We start from the raw sequence: 20,655 nt of genomic DNA on the forward strand, positions 1-20,655 counted from the left end.
CTCCCTTTTTAATTTGATCAGCAATTCTCAAAAGATTTTGTGTGCAGTTATCCCCCTTTCTCAACATTGGTGCAGATTATATTATTATTATATATACTATGTTGTTTGTTATGAAGGTTGTCAAAAACCTTACTTTGTATTGTTATCTAGGTCAAAGGGTGTCGGAAGTGGCATAAATGTCACGTCTGCAACCTCTCAATTTCATATTGTAGTTTAATATGTATTTTAATAAAAACAGTTTCAATTATCTACCATTTGTTATTTTACATGCATCCAGAGCGACTGAGGGTTACATCTGTGCAAATTCTTCTGACGATGGTTCTTCTAAATCAGTAGTACTGATGTTGGAAACTATGAAAAAAGAATAATTCAAAGGGAATTCAACTAGTCTCTCATTTATTAAGACCATCATTATGATGTGAAAAAACAAAAGGAACCCTGTCCTCATGAATTTTTTTTTTGATTCATAGGTTAAATTGATCAGTTGATGGGATCCCAGAATGGCTTTATATGAACAACAAAATTAAAAAGGGAACTTGAGAAGCTAGAGAAGGAAGAGAAAGCATTTGTGATAGTACAAAGAAAAGACAGGACTTCTTTGATCTACTGACTGCAACTGGAACTTGCATGTAGATACATTGCATACATTGTACTAGTCTGTTTGCAAGCATAGACCTCTATAGTGCCAGAGAACAGCAAAATTTACTTCATCCCCCCCCCCCCTTTCCACTGTCTCTCCTAAGCACTGTCGTTTTTAGCTCGCCTGGGCTGAAAGCAGGTAAACTTTTCACATTTTCGACTTCTCAAGAACTACTGAGGCAATTTTAACCAAAATTGGCTCAAAGAATCCTTAGGTAAAGGGGATTCCAAAATGTTCAAATGAAGGCCCAAGCCTGTTTCCAAGGGGAGATAATCAAGAAAAGCAAAAATTAGGGTGGGACTATTATAAAATCTTCTCTAGAATCACTGGGCCAAGAAAGGTGAAACTTTCGTGAAAGCTTCCTGAGGAAGTGTAGATTCTAAATTATTCAAATCATGACCCATGAGATAAGTTGGGGCCACAATAATGGATGAAAGTGTAACATTAAAATCTTTTTAAAAACCACTGGTCAAGAAAAAGGTGAAACTTACCGGTAAGTGGAAGCTTCCTGAGGAAGTGTAGATTCTAAATTGTTCATATCATGACCCCCGAATGTAAGGTGGTGCCATAATAAGGGATCATAGTTTTATATTGAAATTTATAAGAAAAGTCTTATCTTCTGAAGAACCACTGAAATAAAAATGATGAAACTTGGAAACAATCAGGAGTAAGGTGGAGCCACAATAAGGAATCAAAGTTTTATATTTGAAATACAGTGTACATGTATAATTATATAGGAAAAGAACCACTGGACTAGAAAAGATGAAATTTACGTGAAAGCTCCCAGACACAACGTACATTGTAAATTGTTCAAGTCATGGACCCTGTGGGCAGAGTGGGGCCACAATAAAGAAGAAAAATCTTTTAAAATCATCTTCTCAAATACAACTGGACTAGAAAAGATGAAACTTATGTGAAAGCTTTCAGACATAATGTATATTGTAAATTGTTTAAAACATGGACTCTGGGGGCCACAACTGGGGATCAAAATTTTACGTTGAAATATAATATAGAAAAAATCATTTAAAATCTTCTTCTCAAGAACCACTGGATTAGAAAATATACAACTCATGTGGAAGCTTCTAGACATAATGTAGGTTCTCGTAAATGTCTTTAAATTATGGACGCTTAGGGTAAGGTGGGCCATACTAAGGGATCAAATTTTTACATTGAAATCTCTTAGAAAAATCTAGAACCGCTGGACATAAAAGATATGAAGCTTATGCGAAGGCTTCCTGAGGTAGTGTAAATTCTAAACTGTTCAACTCATGACCCCCAGGGGGAGTGTGGGGCCACATTAAGGGATTAAAATTTTACATTGAAATATAAAGTTTTTTTTTTATCTAAAGAAAGACAATAAACATTAATTTTCAAAAATTCCCATGTTGTGTGAATTCATTCTTTTTTTAAATTATGGACCCCGGGATAGAATTGACTAAAATCATGATCACAATTTACATAATTTATACAGGAAAAGAATTTTCTTCTCATATCTGCAAGGTCATGTTATTCATATTGATATTGAAGTATCCCCATGGTGTGTGGATCCAGAGACCCCTTAGAATTAGGAAAGGCCCATAATACGGGGTTTCAAGGGAATATAAAAATCGTTAAAAAAGTCTTAAAAACAGCAGGGTTAAAGTACATGTAAGTCTGGTGAGCGTTGTGGTCCATGGGCCTCTTGTTGAAAAAGGGGGCTGGAATAAATATTTGAAATTCTAGGGGACGACCATTTAGGGGTGGGGCTGGCAGAATTTGTCCTCGAAAATCGAAAATGTTGAAAATAAATAATTTGTCGTCGACTGGGAAAAAAAAATCTGTCCTTGGCTAGTGCTATTATCCCCCCCCCCAAAAAATAGAGTTCTAGAGTTTGGGCGTTTTTTTTTGGGGGGGGGGGGGAGCTTGTCAAACTTTTTTCAGTAAAGAAGAAAATAAATAATCTGTCTTTGATCATCTTGAAAATAAATTGGCAAAACTAAGGTAAATTGTCGAAAAACTCCAAAATCCTATTTCGGATAATATTCCACTTGTGACGAGTAAAAACGCCCACCATGTTCGCAATAATGCTTCCTGATCCATTTCTGTCAGAGGTTGAATTAACTGTGTAACAAGGCTAATTGCACTGCAATTTGCAAAAATTGATTAATGCTCGCACGCAGATGAAGCGAGGTGGATTTTTGTCTTTCTCTCGGAATATCATTACTAGTACATAATGAATATCTTCTGGGACTTCTGATGACGTCAAGAAACAATTCTTATTATGGCGTAAAAGGGGGACACCGAACCTTCGCTAGATTCCAAATAACCAACCAATAAAGTTGTCATAAAGAATGACACATTTGCTAAATGCTTCGTAATGTAGTCATTGACTTGGAGCAATCTCTGCAAAAATCATTTCCGAGGCGGAATGTTTTAATATCTTTTTATTATCCGTCAAGGTGTTTTTGAAGCGGGACAATGGTGGTGGTGGTGGTGGTGGGGGGGGGGGGGGGGGGGGTTGTAGGCAGAAAAAAATGTCAACTGAAAAAACTTTGACAAGCAAAAACTTCTGCCCCCCTCCCCCTCCGATACTACGTGCCTGTTGTGATAAAAGAATACAGAGTTTAAAAATTAGACAAAAACATTTTAAAACACAATATGATAGGCCTAGTAACAGATGTTGTTCAAAATATATTTTCCTATGGTGGCATATTTCTGCCCCCTACATGCAAGATAAATTATGTTAACATGCAAGAAAAGTATGTTTACTTAACATGCAAGAAAAGTATGTCAACATGCAAGATAGTTATGTCAACATGCAAAATAATTATGTTGACATGCATGTTACCCATCTTTTTAGAATCTAAAGTTAATGTTGGTAAAATTACTTACTAACGCCAGTATATGACACCATACGAGCAAGCTGCAACAGAAATATGTTGAAATGCGACTTATTTATGTTAACATGCTAAATAAATATGTAGACATGCAACTTATTTCTGTCAGCATGCAAGATAATTATGCTAACATGCTACTTATTTATGTTAACATGCAAGTTATTTATGTCAACATGCGACTTGTTTATGTCAACATGCGTCTTATTTATGTCAACATGTGAGTTATATTTTAACATGCAAGGTATTTATGTCAACATGCAAGATAAAAAGTTGCATGTTAACATACATATCTCGCATGATGGCATAATTAACTCGCATGTTAACATAATTATCTTGCATGTTGACATAAATAACTTGCATGTCTACATAATTATCTTGCATGTTGACACAAATAAGTCGCACGTCTACATAATTATCTTGCATGTTGACATAAGTCGCATGTCTACATAATTATCTAGCAAGTTAACATAAATAAGTCGCATGTCAACCTAATCCTGTTTTATCTTGCTTGAATGATGTCATATAATGGCGTTAGTAAGTAAGTTTACCAACATTAAAATTAGATTCTCTGAAGAGATTGATAACTTGTATGTCAACATAATTATTTTGCATGTTGACATAATAAGTTGCATGTCAACATAATTATGTTGCATGTTAACATAATTTATCTTGCATATAGTGGGCAGAAATATGCCACCATATTTTCCAGTTGCATTTAAAAGAAAAAAAGAAAAAGAAAAAAAAAGTATCTTCAGAACAAAACAAATATTTATTTTTTTGTTCATCATCAAATATAGCGAAATTACGTATACTAGTACATTCTTCCACTAAATTTCAAAAAGTTTTTTCTGTCATTAACAAATTTTTACATTTATATATTTTTTTTATAGTCCAAAAATGAATATTATCTCCGATTACACCATAACTGCATTTGTTACAGAATCTTTCTTTCCTAGGATTTTTAGAATATCTACTAACTTCGCAAATTTATAGATCTCCTAAAATCAAAATTTTTTACTGCAGTGAGATAATTCTCAAGACCAAAGTACTGTTTTAGTTTTAATTTTCATCAATCAGTTTGTGTCGAATATCATACCAATTTTCTGCGTATTTGTTACATCTAGAAATTTACATTGACCGAAGTCTTTGGAATAGTATGCTATATTTACATACTCTAAAATCTTTTCCACAAGTGAATGCCATTATAGATTGTTATTTGAGATGTATAGATTTACTACGTATATAGACATTGCCAAGTAGGTTAAAGTCTTTATGATTTTCAAATCTAATTGATTTTAATACATGATAATACAGAGGAAATCTTGATAATTCCGACAATACAGATCTTGGGAACACCAAGAACACATTTGGAAAATTCCCTCCCCCCCCCCCCCAATAAACTAAACTGCCTAAACTCGAGGGGGATCTTTTTCTAACTTTTCGGTAAAACTTTTTTAAATGCAATTATTTGCCAGAGTTTAACCATACTGCAACAAAATGTTCAGGGACCAAGCAGCCAATAAAATAATTTTCATATTTAAACTATATATATAGCAAGACTATTCTCCCAAAAAGTGGGGTGGGGGAACCCCCCGGCCTGTTTGAAAAAGCGTTATGTCCAAAAATGAAAAGGCTTTATTTTATATTAATAAATATATGAAAGATTGAATCAAAGCCATCTTTATTTATGCAATATTTAAAAAGTATTTTCTATATTCCTGCACCTCTCGCAGACAACTGTTTGCATGTGTATTACGAGAAGTCAACACTCTACTTGAGAAAATCCAGGATAAAAGCAGATGCAGCTTGGGTCTTTGCTGGCCAATTATCAAAAATTCATGTAAAATTTGAAAATGTTTCCCTCTCCTCTCGGGAAAAAAAAGCAGCCAAACTATTTGCTTGGGTATAATGAGCAATCCATAAGATTTCAGCAGCCCCCGGGGCTAAGTTAGTCATGTATTGAAAATAATTTTTATGAGTTGGGAAGAGGTGCGGGTGGCTGTAGCACATGCTAAAGAAACTGACATTTTTCTTTGCACATAGCATTTATCTAGTTCAAACTTTGGTGCATTTGCGAGAATCACACTTTATCTGAGGATAATAAATAATAAACAAACAAACGGATAAATAAAAATAGCAGACAAAAAATTAAACATAACAATATCAATGTAATATATTTTTTTGTTTGTTAATCTAATTTTTCTTCATCTCTGGTTATTTTCACTATGTTACAGGATTAGAAAATCAGAGTTGCTATACAAGTTCACATTTCCAAAGGACAAGATAGGTTAAGACCCCTTTTTGGCCCCTGGTTTGGGGTGTCTTTTAGAATGATGCAACAGTTTATCAATGAAAACCTGTTGTCACCCCTACCACAAAATGAGTATTGGTTCTAAGTTATGGGATACACAGAGGTCACAGGAAGATCAGAAAATATGTCAATTTCCGAATTTTCTCATTTTATGCAAATTTTCATCGATTTTACAGCACAGTTTGTTTCAGAAAACATAGAGCACAAGCTTGCCTATCTACCAGATTTATATATTTCATAGAACATATTTGTTTTCGTGAGGGTATTTATGTTTCATATATTTACATTTCCAATGTCTTTGTCCGAGATAAAATTATAAATTGTAAAAATACTTTATTTCTACATAAATCTACTGGTTCATTGATAGGCGCGGTTAAAAAAAATCACGTGCGGGGCGGGACAAATAGAGACAGAAGCGGGGCTATTAGCACGGGAATTTGCAGAATCAGGAGCATGTAAATATAAGGAATAACTGTCAGATTTTTTGGATTCATGACGATGATCAATCGATTGGCTTGCGTGATAATATTATGCATAAACGCCTTCGGCATTTAAGCAAATTAACACGCAAGCCACTCAATTGATCACATCATGAATCCAAAAAACTAGACAGTTATTCCTTAAGAATAATGTCTAATTGTAATAACAAATACCTTTTCACCCCTATATCATATTTCTTTTAATGCAGGTTAATTGTACTCGTTTGCGCAAATGTTCACTTTTCCTTCCGTATCCATTCCAAATACAGTTAAACGCACAGTTTTTAAACGACCTTAATTAGTGTAATATATATTCCAGTTACATTTCAGCAAGTTAGCTATATTGAAAAAATCAAGAAGAGTAACTCGACACATATATGTGTACACAGTTTTTTATTATAGAATTTTTGGTTATTGTGAAAAAAAAAACCCTGCTGAGCAGCATGTGACATCTAACATAACACACATAATTATACTGGTACACAGGTTTAAGCCATCATAGATGCTTCTCTCACATATGTTTTTGGAAGATCCCACTAAGATATTAAATAATTTAAACAAGAAGCTCATGGCCACTTCACTCACCTGAGCACACTGGAGAAGAAAAAGCAGAAATCAGTCAAGTATTGAAAAGTTTGCCCATTCAGACACAACCCAAGTCCCAGGGGTCATGATTTGAACAAACTTGAATGTAAACTACCCGAGGGTGCTTCCATATAAATATGACTAATCATGGCTTTGCTGTCCTTGAGAAGAAGATATTAAAAGGTTTCTCCCATGTATACCAATGTAAAACTTTTATTGCCAGTTGTGGCCCCTCCCTATCCCTGTGGGTCATGATTCTAACAAACTTGAATCTACAGTACCTGAAGATGCTTCCATATAAATATGACCAAGCATGGCTTTGCTGTTCTTAAGAAGATCTTAATAGATTTTTCCAATATTCCAATGTAAAACTTTGTTTGCCCATTGCGACCCCAACCTAGCCCCAGAGGCCATGATTTGAACAAAGTTGAATCTACACTATATTAGAAAGCTTTCATATAAGTTTCATCTTTTCTGGCCCTGCAGTGGTTCTTGAGAAGAAGATTTTAAATGACCCCATCCAATGTTTACTTTTTCTTAATTATCTCCACTTGGAAGAAGGTGTGGCCCTTCATTTGAACAAACTTGAATCCCCTTTACCCAAGGGTACTCTGTGCCAAGTTTTGTTGAAATTGGCCCAGTGGTTCTGCAGAAGAAGATGAAATTGTAAAAAGTTTACGACAACATCAACGATGCTAACAATGACAGACAACAGACAAATTGTGATCAGAAAAGCTCACTTGAGCCTTTTGCTCTGGTGAGCTAAAAAAGGACACAAGCACTCATGCAAATGATGAAATCCATCTTTATAATCATTTCTATACACACAATTGACTTGTTTCTTGAGTTTTGTGGGAAGATCAAAATTTACTAGTACTTTTCATACAATCAAAGATTATACAGCTTTCCTCTGCCACCTTTGCAAAAAATCTACATGTACTACAAGTGTAAGCATAATTGTATCTCTCCCTTTAACCTCACTACTGAGTATTGTACATTTGTATACAGAAGTTTTTTTTATCCCTACAGTGAACACATTTCACATGGTGTCCTCCTTTGGCAGTATCCACTGTTGAGATTGGATAAATCCATCACACTCTGACAACACTAACCCAATCTCAGCTTTATGACTGTCAATACACTGCTTAGATGATTCATGAACAATCATACTATCCTGCCTAAACCACAGCTGAAAATGCAAAAAAAAAAAAATCTCAGTATATACTGGCACCTCATTTTTCTTATATTTGTACACTAATTATTTCATCAAAATTCAAATCTATATTAAAACAAAAAGGGTCATATTCTATATAGTAGAACATGGTCATGAACACTTCATAATATATTCATACTAATAGTGAAGTGATTTTCATTCCCTGCAGTTTTAAAGTGTATTATTAGGTTAGATACATAATTACTTTTATAATGATTTGAAATCATTTAATTGTCCCAGGCACTTTGCTATAAGCAATGCTGTATATAGATAATTTTATGCACTTTTAAATGTTCTGTGATAGATCTTTGAAAAAGCAATCCAATGTTGTTGTTGTTGTTTTTTTAAATTCACATCCATTGAAGATAAAGGATTTGAAGAAACTGCATATACAACACTAATTGGTCAATTACTGAAAGAAATTATTGCATAGTGATTTAAAAAAAAAAAGATACACTGATGAGAAAAATAATTTCATTACCTGAGAACTTGCTCCACTACAATACTGCATGAGAACATAACCATGTGTCTCTTTTACATCAGCTGTCAGGCACATCCCATTATTTTTTATCATCCCTTTCTTCTTCCAAGTCCATTCCTGCAATATTTGCCCAGGTTTTAATTGGTATATAGTGGTAACTAATTCTAAAATTGTTTTTAAATAACAATAATATCAGAATTTTCTCCCTTTGAAACACACTCATTAATTTGTTTTTCTGTGTACTTTATAGAAATGTCATGAATGAAGTTTTTCCTCTACCTGGGAACTTTTCTCCTCCGAACACTCACTCAGACTGGCCATAACAGGAACGTGTCCCAAGGCAATGTCCATACACATTGTGGAGCCCTGTCTGATCCTCCTGTAAACAAAGTCCTCATCAGACAGGGGTCTCAGCTGAGGGAGAACGTTGTCCAAGTACCACTTAAATGGCTGACATTCTAACTGCTTACGCAGTTTCCTTCTCTCAGCTACACTACATATCAATTTAGTTGGCTTTAAATAATCCACTGCTAAATCATTACTGGTATGTTTTTATTAAGGAAAGAAATTCAGTATCTTTTTTAACATTAAGAGACTTATTTTCATTTGGTCACTACCTCTGGAAGTTAAGATATAGAGGGAAACTTTTGCCCATTTCACCTTCCTGTCTGACATTGGGCTAAATTAAAACTTGGAGAATTGAACACAGACAGCATTATCTCTCTTATTCTGGGTAAATTTAAGACTGGGTAAAATCATTTGCAAGTGTGATAGGGAAAAAAAAAACCTTATAAAGAAGTACTTTAATATCATCAGCCTCTCCTGGTGAATTATTTGGTTGCATCAGAAGAGATGATGTGTCAGTAAATATCCCATATATTCAGATATTTCTAAAATCTCTACTTATAGGAGAGATTTCGAATATTAAAGAGCCAAGTAATACCTGTACGTACCTGCCATGTGACGTCATTCTAGCAGAGGGACGACTGGCATAGAAATATTTCTTATACCCATCTAACCAAACCTCCGCCACTCTCCTAAGATCTCTGAAAATAAACAAAAAAAAAAAAAACATACTTCAAAAAGGGTGTTGAATTAGGAAAAAATTCTTCTTCAATTTCAATCTTTATAAACATTTTTTTCAATTTTTTTTCTGTCATTGAAGTCAATAATCTATGCAATCTAATAAATAAATAATTGTAATAATTAACCATACAACAGAATGGAATGTTTTATTTATTTAGTCAGTTTACCTGACAACAGAGAGGGACTTGCTGTTCGGAGTTGCTGCTCTCTTCTTTTTCCTGATAATACCCACGTGACTACAAGGTAGGATTTCTACCGTCCCACCACACAACCAGGATTTCAAAGACAGCTCTAAAAATAACAACTCTATCATTGAAAGTATACATAAAAGAGAAATTGTTATCATGAAAAATGACAAAGTACATGTACAGTGTTGTGCTGTAATTAAGTCAGATGAATTAAAACCAAATCAAAATCAATATTTAAATCAACTTATATTGGATACTAAAGATTAACTCTGCCAGATTATGAATATATTAATACCATTTATGAACATATCCACAACTTTAAAAGCCAAATTTTAACTACATATATGTAATTTGATAGTTGAAAATAATTATTCAGTTGAAGATTGTATGAAAATAAATAATTTGTGTTTAATAATAATAGGTCACAGTTCTTTGTACTCGATCCTCATGAAATGAAAACAAGTATAGATACATGAATGAATCTGTGTATCTAGTGTATCACACTCATATGATATACAGGAAAAACTTTAATATCTTTTTTTTTTTTACAGTATTAAAGTAGTTTCAACAATTCAAATTTTATCTTCCATCAAAGCATCAAACCTAAGCTGGCCGTTGCAATATTTTCCAGGTCTGGGTCAATCTGACCCAGTTTCAAGAAATGTTTCCTATCTACAGCTATAATCTTCCCCTCAACGACAGGTGATCTGAAAACATGAACAAAAAATTTGTAACACAGACTTCAATGTTCTCAAAAGCTCAAAATCTTTAAAGTTTTATAACTGAGTTTCAAAATATGAAATTTAATTCTAGGTCCTCAGGAGTAGACAGAATTTTTTCAGTACCTGCCCTCGGACAGGTTACCATCTTAAAATTACTTGTCCTACCAAAAGAAAAAGCTTGTCCCACCTTTTTCTTAATTAACACAAATTTAAGCATTATTGTTTAATATTAAATTATTTCTCATCTGATACACTACATGGGGGCCAAACTAGACACAAAATCACTTAATTCTTCCAAGGAAAAATTTAGGGGTAAGTCTGTTCCAGGGAGATTTCTTAGCTTGTGCAGTGCTCATATCTACATAATCTATATACATGTACATAATTTAAACATTTCTCTGTATTACTTTAACATCCCAAAGAGAAAAAAAAAATGAAGACGTCAAATTATTTGATGATTTCCAATTGCAAGGCATATGAATATCAAGCCTTATAATTAAAGTTCACACTGTCAACTTACAATTTCTCAACTGAAAAAAGTTATTTCATATCTTGAATAATATGCATACATGATCACAGTTCAATATTTTAGTAGTAAAATTTTACATTTAAGATTCAGATTTCTTTCCGATTTTCTGGGTATTAGTAAAGTCAAAGTTTCAGTCTATTTTCTTCAAAATTCTTTAATGAGGTATTTCCTTTTTTTAATTAAAAATAATGTGTATTTATTTGATTGAAAACCAAAAATATAATACAGTATTTGATTATGGAAACCACCCCTGCATGTCAATCGTGACTTTCAGTGATCGCCAGTCAACAGGTCCAATTTTAATATCAGTTTAAAATGTTTGTATTTACGGCATGAGTTTTACATTTTTACAATACCTAAAAACGTCTAAAATCCTCTTCAACTTATTTGACATGGAATCGATAGCTGCTATGTTTTACTCTTGTGTATATTTTAACTACACATGAATGGGTAAATTCTAGAGAAATTCCGACTGAGTATTCGATGTAGTGATGAACAGCAGTGACAACAGGTGCTCAAATGTGATTCATAACATTTCAACAGCGATAAAAAAAAATGTTTGCTTTTTTGTTAACCAGAGAAGCATTTGTCCGTGGGCAGGTACCACTTATCAAATAACTTGCCCGCCAAACAAAATTTAATGTCCCGGGCGTCGGGCAATGCTATTTGTCTAGCCCTGGTCCTTACATAATTTGTCAAATATAAAATTAATGTATATTATGTCAAAGTTTAATTTGTACTGGCTGATATATCAGTAGCAGGGCTGTCAAATGAATTTGATGTACACATATTTAAGAGTTACAACTAATTAAGTCAAGGTTTGAATCTGTAACATGGCTGTGACCACCAGATCTATAATTATCTTAAAATTAGTATTCATGGGACATGGAAATAAGATCTGAAATTTCAACTGCATTTATCAGCATTCTTGGCTTGACAATTCAAATGAAACCAAGGAAATAGATATTCATCAATCTCTGCAGCCTGAGGTCAGCAAATGGAAGATGAGGATTAAATAGTACATGTAGTCACAGTATAAGTTAAAAATTATTTAATCTAAACAATAATTTCCATGTCCATTTTAAAATTTTTAAAATAGGTTTATACAAAATAATGCTTTGTAATGTTATGTAATGCCAGCATTACTCAGGATTTGAAAAAGTAATGCATTACATTACATGTAATGCAAATATTTTGGCATTACACATTACTAGCATTACTTTGAGTTCAAGTAATGCATTGCAATGCATTACCATTACATTTAGCATTACCCCAAGCCTGACTCACACAATAGGTTTTGTTGGTTTGTTTGACTGATTCCACTCTGCTGCTGTCAACTGTTGCCACTTCACAGATAAACTCCAGTCCAAAACTAAAAGTATGCATCATACACTGTATTTTCATTGTTTGTATAATGCACATATAATTATTCTTATATATTCAGTAACTGATGTTCCAATTAAAGTTGCAATAACTAAACTCAAGGGCTGTTGAATCAGTAAATCAAATTTCTTTATATTGTTAATGATAATCATACTATTTAATGAATATTTTTGATATAACTCACTTGCTTTTTGATTGGTACTAGTAGATTCAAACTCAAAAGTTTCAAAATGTATGAAATCTACCACAGGACTAACAATAACACCAGGCTTCTGAAAAGAAATGCTACTATCATTACATACTAGTAGTTATAAACAAACAATATTCTTGTTAACAGAGATGCATTGTATATTATGCACAATCTTACTATAATAACATCCTTTGATCTGCTCAAGTAAATCTCTACACATGAGATCTAACATCTCCTGCTTGGGGTCATCTTGGAATGACCCTTCATTTAGCCAATCAGCACAAAGCCTTTTAAACTGTCAGCATGACTATTGGCAAGTATGGAAATAAGAAATATGGTTCAGGTTGACAAAACCTAGTTGGTTATACATGTAATGCCATACAATTTCTCTTACTGACAAGATCTTGCGCACTGTCAAGTTGTGGTTTGACTTTAATATTCAGAAAATCTACACTGTACTTCACTGTGAACTGGTGCTTTGAGATGAAAACAGTTTTATGAGACTTATTTTAATATTCTGATTTGCTTATCTATGATGTCATTGAGAATTTCTATTACCTTGTACATGTACATGTATTTTCACTTGAAAGGTCAATCTGAGATGAACCCAAACAAGATGTTGTTAGATCCTCTGTGTAGCAACGTACATATAAAGTCAATGAAGGATCTCCATTTAGTTAGATTGTGTACATGAATATGTATGCATAAACCTTGTTATATAAAAATACTCTACATAACATACAACACATAAAATGTCATTTCTGTTGTCACATAAGCTCATTTTCTATACTCCAGATAACATTTTCAGTTATAAAAGTACTATTTCTGTGACTACTTCAAGGAAAATTTTAGATTTTACAGAGTACAGACCATGTGGATTCTCTCAAGTAGAGGTTCCAGCCACCCAGCAGTCACCTCCCCTGGAGCAGTCATAAAGACAAGCACCTCCCCTGCGGACTTAGCCACTCCAAGTAACAATCCAGCTACCAAGCCTGAAAAATTTCATATATACAGTGAAACCTCATTATCCTGACCTCTGGGACTGAGAAAAAAACCTTTGAAATATTTGATAGTTGAGGTTATAATAATTTAAGAAATTAAAAGTAGTTTGAACTTGAAATCTCTTGGGCGTATTTATGGTATTCAAGATATTGACATGCAAGATATATGTACAGAAGCTCAACTGTAGTTACTTTGGTCATTATTTATTTAAACAGCACAGGTGTGGTTGGATTCCAAACCAAACAGAGATGAATATAATTGTTAGTTTGTAAGTGTTATCAAAATATCTATTTTTTCTGTTAAAAAATAACATTCCATTTATTTTTCATTGTTGATAAATGAAATTCAATGAATTCTCTGTGCTTTTTGTGTGAATATATTTGCAGAAATTTTTTAGTACTTTGATTGCCAATATATGAATAATGTTACAAACCTTTTAATCCTGGCTGTGTATAGAAATATACCTTTGGAATTGCTGATAGAGATCTCTGATACACACCTAAAAGTCATTATAAAAAGCTACAATACCATAATGAACTAGTATACGTATATATAATGCCTTACAAACCAGAAATCTTCATCTATGATGAAATTCAGTCTAAAGACATAGGGTTTATATAACTACAAGTAAATTAAGCTTAGCCTATTGTAATTAAACAACAAAATGCTTTCTTTGGTTGATAGTATATGGGAATTAATGTTGCAGCTGTTGCATAAGCAGGTTAGGTAATTTTTTTTCTGCAATAGCTGCAAGGTTTATTTTATTTTATTGTTTGTATTTATGTCTGTGTAAATGCTGGTAATAGTGAGCGTAACAAGCGGCACCGCTCGCAATGTGAGCTCTAACAACCAAGCCTGAGCGAAGAGAAAATTCGGACTTTGCACATTGATCCAAATGAAATTTTTTCTGCAGTTACTGATAAATGACTGTGGTTTTCATAAGAAATAAAGGAAAAAATATTCAGTGGATATAAATAAAAAAATCACCCCTTACCCCCTCCTTCCCGAAAATCGTCCAAAAATGTTAAGAGATATGATTATCGGAATCTGAAGAAACAAGTATAGCTACTGTACTCAAAAGGAATCACTGAAACATAAAACATTCATCATCTGTCTAAATTTGAATACAGTCTTACTCTATTATTACTTTAAAATAGATTTTTACATACCAGTTTCATGATTACTTCCATCAATTATTATAATCTCCTTGATCAGACTTGGTGGTGAACATCTGAGAATGCTGTAATGTGCAAATATATGTTCTTATTAACAAGTGGACTATGGACTATATATAGTGCTAAAAACCTTTCAAAAAATTGAGGAGCAATTATTGTACAAACTTCACATCTTAATAACAAATGTGGTTTTATTTCAGGTAAAGAATCATGGCTGGAGAAATTTTAAATCTATCATTTACTTCATTACAATAGATGCATCATTCACTCAGGTTTGGCCAGGGTAGGTTTGTAATCATTCAGGAATGAAGCTTCATGCTCAAAAAAATTTAACCTGGTCACTCATCTACAAAATACAGGTCAGATGCAGCATCCAAAGCAAATTGAATAGAATTCATCATCCAAGCAAGTTTGGTCCAGGTTGATAGGTTGCCATGGGCTTATTAATACTTGGAAAATTGATATACTTGGCAGCTTCAGTAACTTTAGCCTGGGATGCAGACACAGGGGGTATAGCATCATCCTTGGATACCCATGGGTGATCTCATCTTTCACTCAGCACCCGTTGGCAAACTTGTCGAAATATTACGGGTGATGAGTAAAAGACAAGATTGCCCCTGGGTATCCGACAATGGTATAGCATAGGCTAATTTTGACTTTGTCAGGGTGAGCAAAAAGATTTTTTAAGTAGTGAATAAAATAATCTGTGAGATCAAGACAAAGAGGTACTGTATCAGTATAATGCAACATGGAAGCCTTGTTTGATATATATTTGTGTGAATTCAAACACCTGTGATCATGTAGCAAAGGAAAAGGAAGTAAATTTATAAAACTGGAAATTATAAACCTATTCATACCTCATGACCATCCTAAGAACAACAGAAGGGACCTCATTCTGTACAGCAATGATAATGGAGGCAGATGGTAGATTTTTGGTGGATTTTCTTACGTATCTACAGCTAAAAGGAAAAAAAAAATTCTTTGGTATCAATAAACAGATGAATTTCACATTGAAATTCTGACTATGAGTATGTAGATGACATCTGGGTAATTCATTGAAATTATCTTGCAAACTTGGGATGTTATACTGAATTATTTTCTCATAACAATGTGAACTTCACTTGAAAACAATTAATTCCCTATTAGCTGCATGGAAGCATTTTAATCTGTGGGTTTGTGGGGACATACACTTTTAAGGATAACTTGTACATACATGTATACATATAAGTTTCAATAAACCAATACATTGACAAGTTTATCATTTATGGGGATATAAATTTGTGGATAATTTGTGTGTTAACCCATGGAATCCAGTAAAAAAAAGTCCCCCACAAACAATGATGACTCCACAGTGAAACAAATACATGTGTTTAATTTCATCCTGTTCATACATGTAACTGCTTTTAGTTTTGCTTCATTTTTTCCCCATCTATTTCAAATTTGTAAGGAAGAAGGAGGCATGACTTGCCATTGAGAATTTTAAGACATGGAGTTTTAAAAAACAGACAGAAGACAAACCCTACCTTTGTGGTCTCCTTTCTGGAATGGTTCTGTTCCATGGAATGTGGAAACTCTTATTAACGTTGTAACCATAAATCTGCCTAGTTCCCTCTTCTTGATATGTCCTAAGAAAATCATCTGGGTTGAAATTCCTCAGTGGGATTGTATGAATCTGAAGAAAAAAACCCATTCATTATCTTTGTATATATGCATATTATAACAGTATATGTGCATGATGAACACCCTTCTATTATGCAATAAATATTCTAACCCAATACAGTCAAACTTCATTATATTGAACTTATTGATTGATATATATTGATGGGACTGAGATTAAACTTGAAGATATTTGAGGATCAAGATGATAGAGTTAAAAAATATTAATAAGAAAAAGTACTTGGAACTGCCAATTCATTTTGACATATCCCTGGAATTAGAGATATGTGTATTCAACTGTATATACATGTATGTATTAGTTTTCGAGTGGATGAACTCTCTCTTGCTATCTTTTTCTAACCAAAAAAAAAATAAATAAATAAATACCATAATTAAGAATTATTGGAAGATATGTGTATCACAGCATGTCATAGGATATGTAATGTGTAGCATACTATTTCTATTGAATTCTATGTTGTTCAAATTCTAGACGAATTGCCTACATCTATATTAGGCCAAATAAAAAAATATGTTTGTTTACTGTTACATGCTGAAATAAAGTAGGGTTGGTAGGTAGGATTTTTTATTTATTTTTTTGAATTTTTTTATACACAAATTCACATGAATTGGTTGAAATATAAAACAGGTTCACCATTGTGTGGTGCTCTTTGTTTCTAGTACTTTCAATTTCGATTTCAAATGCTTGACCATTTAAAGATGCATGTAAAAGTTAAACTGACCGGCGAGTGACTTCCGGATTTTTAAAAAAAAATTTGGGTCAGCGATTTAATATAGGGTCGGTCGGGTAACCGTTAACAAACATATTTTTCTTATTACGCCTTAGCTTCAAACCCCCACTCCCACCTAGATCTCATTTTATGTTACTGAAAATTCTGAGCTGCAATATTCTTCTAGAAATTTTTTCTTTTTTTATCTCTGACAAATTGTTAGTCTTCAAGTTTTACTTTAATTAATTAACATATAATCATGTCAGATAATGGTGTGTGCCATGGTAAAGACCTAGCTATATCTCGAACACTGATATCTCAAATACCATGGATATCAGTTTGAAGTCCAAGCAATTTTTTCTTTAAATATGTATTTAACTTCAGTATCTAGGCCTAGCCTATATCCACAAGCACTTTGACTTCAGGTACATGTAACAATGCATTTTAAAATTAGAGTTTTTTTAGCTATTACACAGACACACTGACACTGCAAAATTTCATCGGAAAAGTAAAATTGTGCGACTGATGTTGAAGATCAACCAAATTTTATACAATCTGACTCAATTACTTGGAACTATTGAACAACATCTGTTCGTTAATGGATTAAAATTACACAGTAAAGGAAATGCTTCATTCTGTACAAAAATACCTCGCCAAAGTTATCGATCTCCGTAATAATGTGAAATCCAACGTGCGCATCAAAGAAACTGTGGAGCACAACGCCAATAACGTAAAATACACTAGTACAGACGAATGCAACGGAAAGGAAAAATAACAATCGGCGAATTTTGCGCATTATTTTCCTGTTGTCATCATGGTTTAAGGGGCGTCATCAGCATCTTCAGATAATAATGTGATAACGACGGTTTCGGGTTTCACTCTTCGCGGCTTTGCGACTTCGCAACGTGTTATGATGTTGTGTCAACATCATGTGGCTTGACTGGTTCTAAAATCTCATTATATCGGCGATGGAAAGTTTTAGAGGTATTCCGAACAGAGGTTGAGAACCAGTTTTTAAATAGGTTCCCAAAAATTTTCATACCACATGCTTTAGGTTCATGACATAGCGCTTCCTTTTAGTTTGTTTAGCCCTTGTTTTTTAACAGCTCCCACTTCACATGACAACTGAAAGATTAGTCATGACCCCTACAAAATGGAAGCGTTCCAGTAGCTCCATAGAACATCGATCAGGCATGTAGTATCGTGTTTGAAAGTGTGAGAGGTGCAACCAGAAAAAAAAAAAAAAAGAAAATTTACCTGAAAAATCGTTGACAAAGCAAAAAAAAAAAGGAATATTGTCCAAACTCGAAAATCCTATTTCGCGCGCGCGCGCGCGTGTGTGTGTGTGTGTGTGTGGGGGGGGGGGGTAGGTTCCAGCTAGGCCGGAAGGCCTGGTGAACCAGCCCCTCAATGTACTAACATTTGCAAGTAGTTATTAGTAAAAGGTGTTGTTTTGAAAAAAAGGGGGCTCCCCCCCCCACTACGTGCCTATCGATCGATAGTCTCCTATGTCTTACCGCGTACTTACATCTGAATACATATAGTATCCTCTTTATATTATGTCTTACCACCCTTATATGTACATGTATATCTGAACAGTATCTACTAATAAAATATTTTGCTTGCAAAGAATGTATAATAACCTCATCTTCTCTCAACGCAAACCCCTTAATTATACCTGGGGAAAAAATTAGTCTTGGAGTAAGACATTCAGTAAAAATAATAGTTATGCCTAACCCAAAAGTATATACTAAATAAAAATTATGTTTAACCCAATCGTGTACAAAATAATAATTACGTCTAGCCCAATCATGTACGAAATAATAAATACGCGAAATCGGCCAGTGATTGTCACGTTAAAACAGGCCCATAAATATCTTGCATGTTGACATACTTTTCTTGCATGTTGACATACTTTTCTTGCATGTTAACATAATTTTTCTTGCATGTAGGGGGCAGAAATATGCCACCATACTTTGCTGTATACCTAAATAGTTTTAATTTATGGTGCTAGTCTGCAAACTTTTAAATAACCCCTCGTATATATAAATTATAGAGAAAAATCAAGAAAAATAGACCCCTCCTCCTCGATAAATTTGTAATTAACAGTATCCTATTATAATTATTTTTTAAAAAGCATCATATGGCATATTAAGCTCATGAAATGATACATTGTTCCCTCACTTTTAAGCCAGTCTGAGGTTTCTACGGTGTATAATTTTTAGTCCAGAATGATGGATTGCTTAATTTACTAGTGGTACAGTTGTAATGAACTTTAATGATAAAAAAAAAAGCTTGAAAAAAATAAGTTACAAGTGGAGATCTTCCTGAAAAAAAATCAGTCTAAAGAATTTCTTGAATTCAAAAAATGAAAAACAAGAAAATATATATTTAAAGGAATATTAATAACAGTGCGACATTTAACTCCGGACACGAAATTTGTCCGGACTTTCGCCAACCACTTTTCCAAAGATACATGGAAACCATTTATGTCATCTGGTGGGATTTTTTTAATCGCACAACATGGACTAACCTTTACACCTGAATATCTTCTAGATTAAAAGATATTACACCTGCAATCAAGAAATCCCATGGGATTATGGTGGGATTTTCTCTCCTAACTAATATCCCACCATTATTCTGTGGGAGAAAAATGAGTTCTGTGGGATTTTTTCTCCTATAGAAGCAAAACTCCCATTTTTAACCTTACATGGGATTTTTTATCCCATAATTTGTGAAATAGGACAAGAAGTTCTATAATTGTCACTAATAGGATTAAAAGTTCTCTAACAAAATGATTTATAGAATATTTTATCCTACAGGAGAATGGAAATTGTTTTTATCTCTTTAATGTACAGGGAAAAACAGTCCATCTTCTTTTAATCTAATACAGTCAAGGGTCAAAATTATTTTTGAAAGCTTTTTGCCATATAATTCATTGCAAACTTAACATTTTAAAATCATTACTTTAATATTTCTACTCTAGCTTTATATCACTATAAAAAAAACTTTACTGTCATATTATATACATGCTGTGGTCTAGATATAAAATTGTTATTCTTTACTTTTATCAGTGTTTATCATAAACCTTAAATAGACTTCTGCATGGATCTATCTTGAAATTATTTCATAATGAATGGTAACTAAAATATTTTTGTAAATATCATTGAAGTAGGTTTGTAATGGGTTATAATTATAAGTGCTGAAATACTTCCGACCTTTAAATGTATTTTATGAAACCACCTTCTCGGGTGCTCCTTATACATAGGAGGGAATTCCATAACTGAACTGAACTAAAGCACCTTTCTTTTTGACTTATTAATTGCGCTGAGGTGATTGTGGACTAATTCAAGCATTACGTATTAAACCAATATCTCAATAAAATGAATATAAATGAGACTAAATTGATTT

The 20,655-nt window shown here is 33.3% G+C and overlaps 1 protein-coding gene across 1 annotated transcript; it reads right to left on the bottom strand.

The window, feature by feature from the left end:
- Positions 1-6,691: 6,691 nt before the first annotated feature.
- On the bottom strand, positions 6,692-18,160 carry LOC133183937 (polypeptide N-acetylgalactosaminyltransferase 2-like). Its single transcript, XM_061318812.1, has 14 exons — positions 17,894-18,160; positions 16,384-16,532; positions 15,718-15,819; positions 14,855-14,925; positions 14,119-14,184; positions 13,554-13,675; positions 12,678-12,765; positions 12,398-12,482; positions 10,463-10,566; positions 9,839-9,962; positions 9,539-9,631; positions 8,865-9,078; positions 8,586-8,702; positions 6,692-8,080 (listed from the first exon to the last, which is right to left on the bottom strand). The coding sequence occupies exons 1-14, from the start codon at positions 18,038-18,040 to the stop codon at positions 7,931-7,933; spliced, it is 1,632 nt and encodes a 543-aa protein (XP_061174796.1). The 5' UTR covers positions 18,041-18,160; the 3' UTR covers positions 6,692-7,930.
- Positions 18,161-20,655: the final 2,495 nt, after the last annotated feature.

Source organism: Saccostrea echinata, unplaced genomic scaffold, assembly GCF_033153115.1.
Source record: "Saccostrea echinata isolate AGI-Se365-2 ecotype Australia unplaced genomic scaffold, CSIRO_AGI_Sech_v1 ptg000009l, whole genome shotgun sequence".
NCBI classification, from domain to species: Eukaryota; Metazoa; Mollusca; class Bivalvia; order Ostreida; family Ostreidae; genus Saccostrea; species Saccostrea echinata.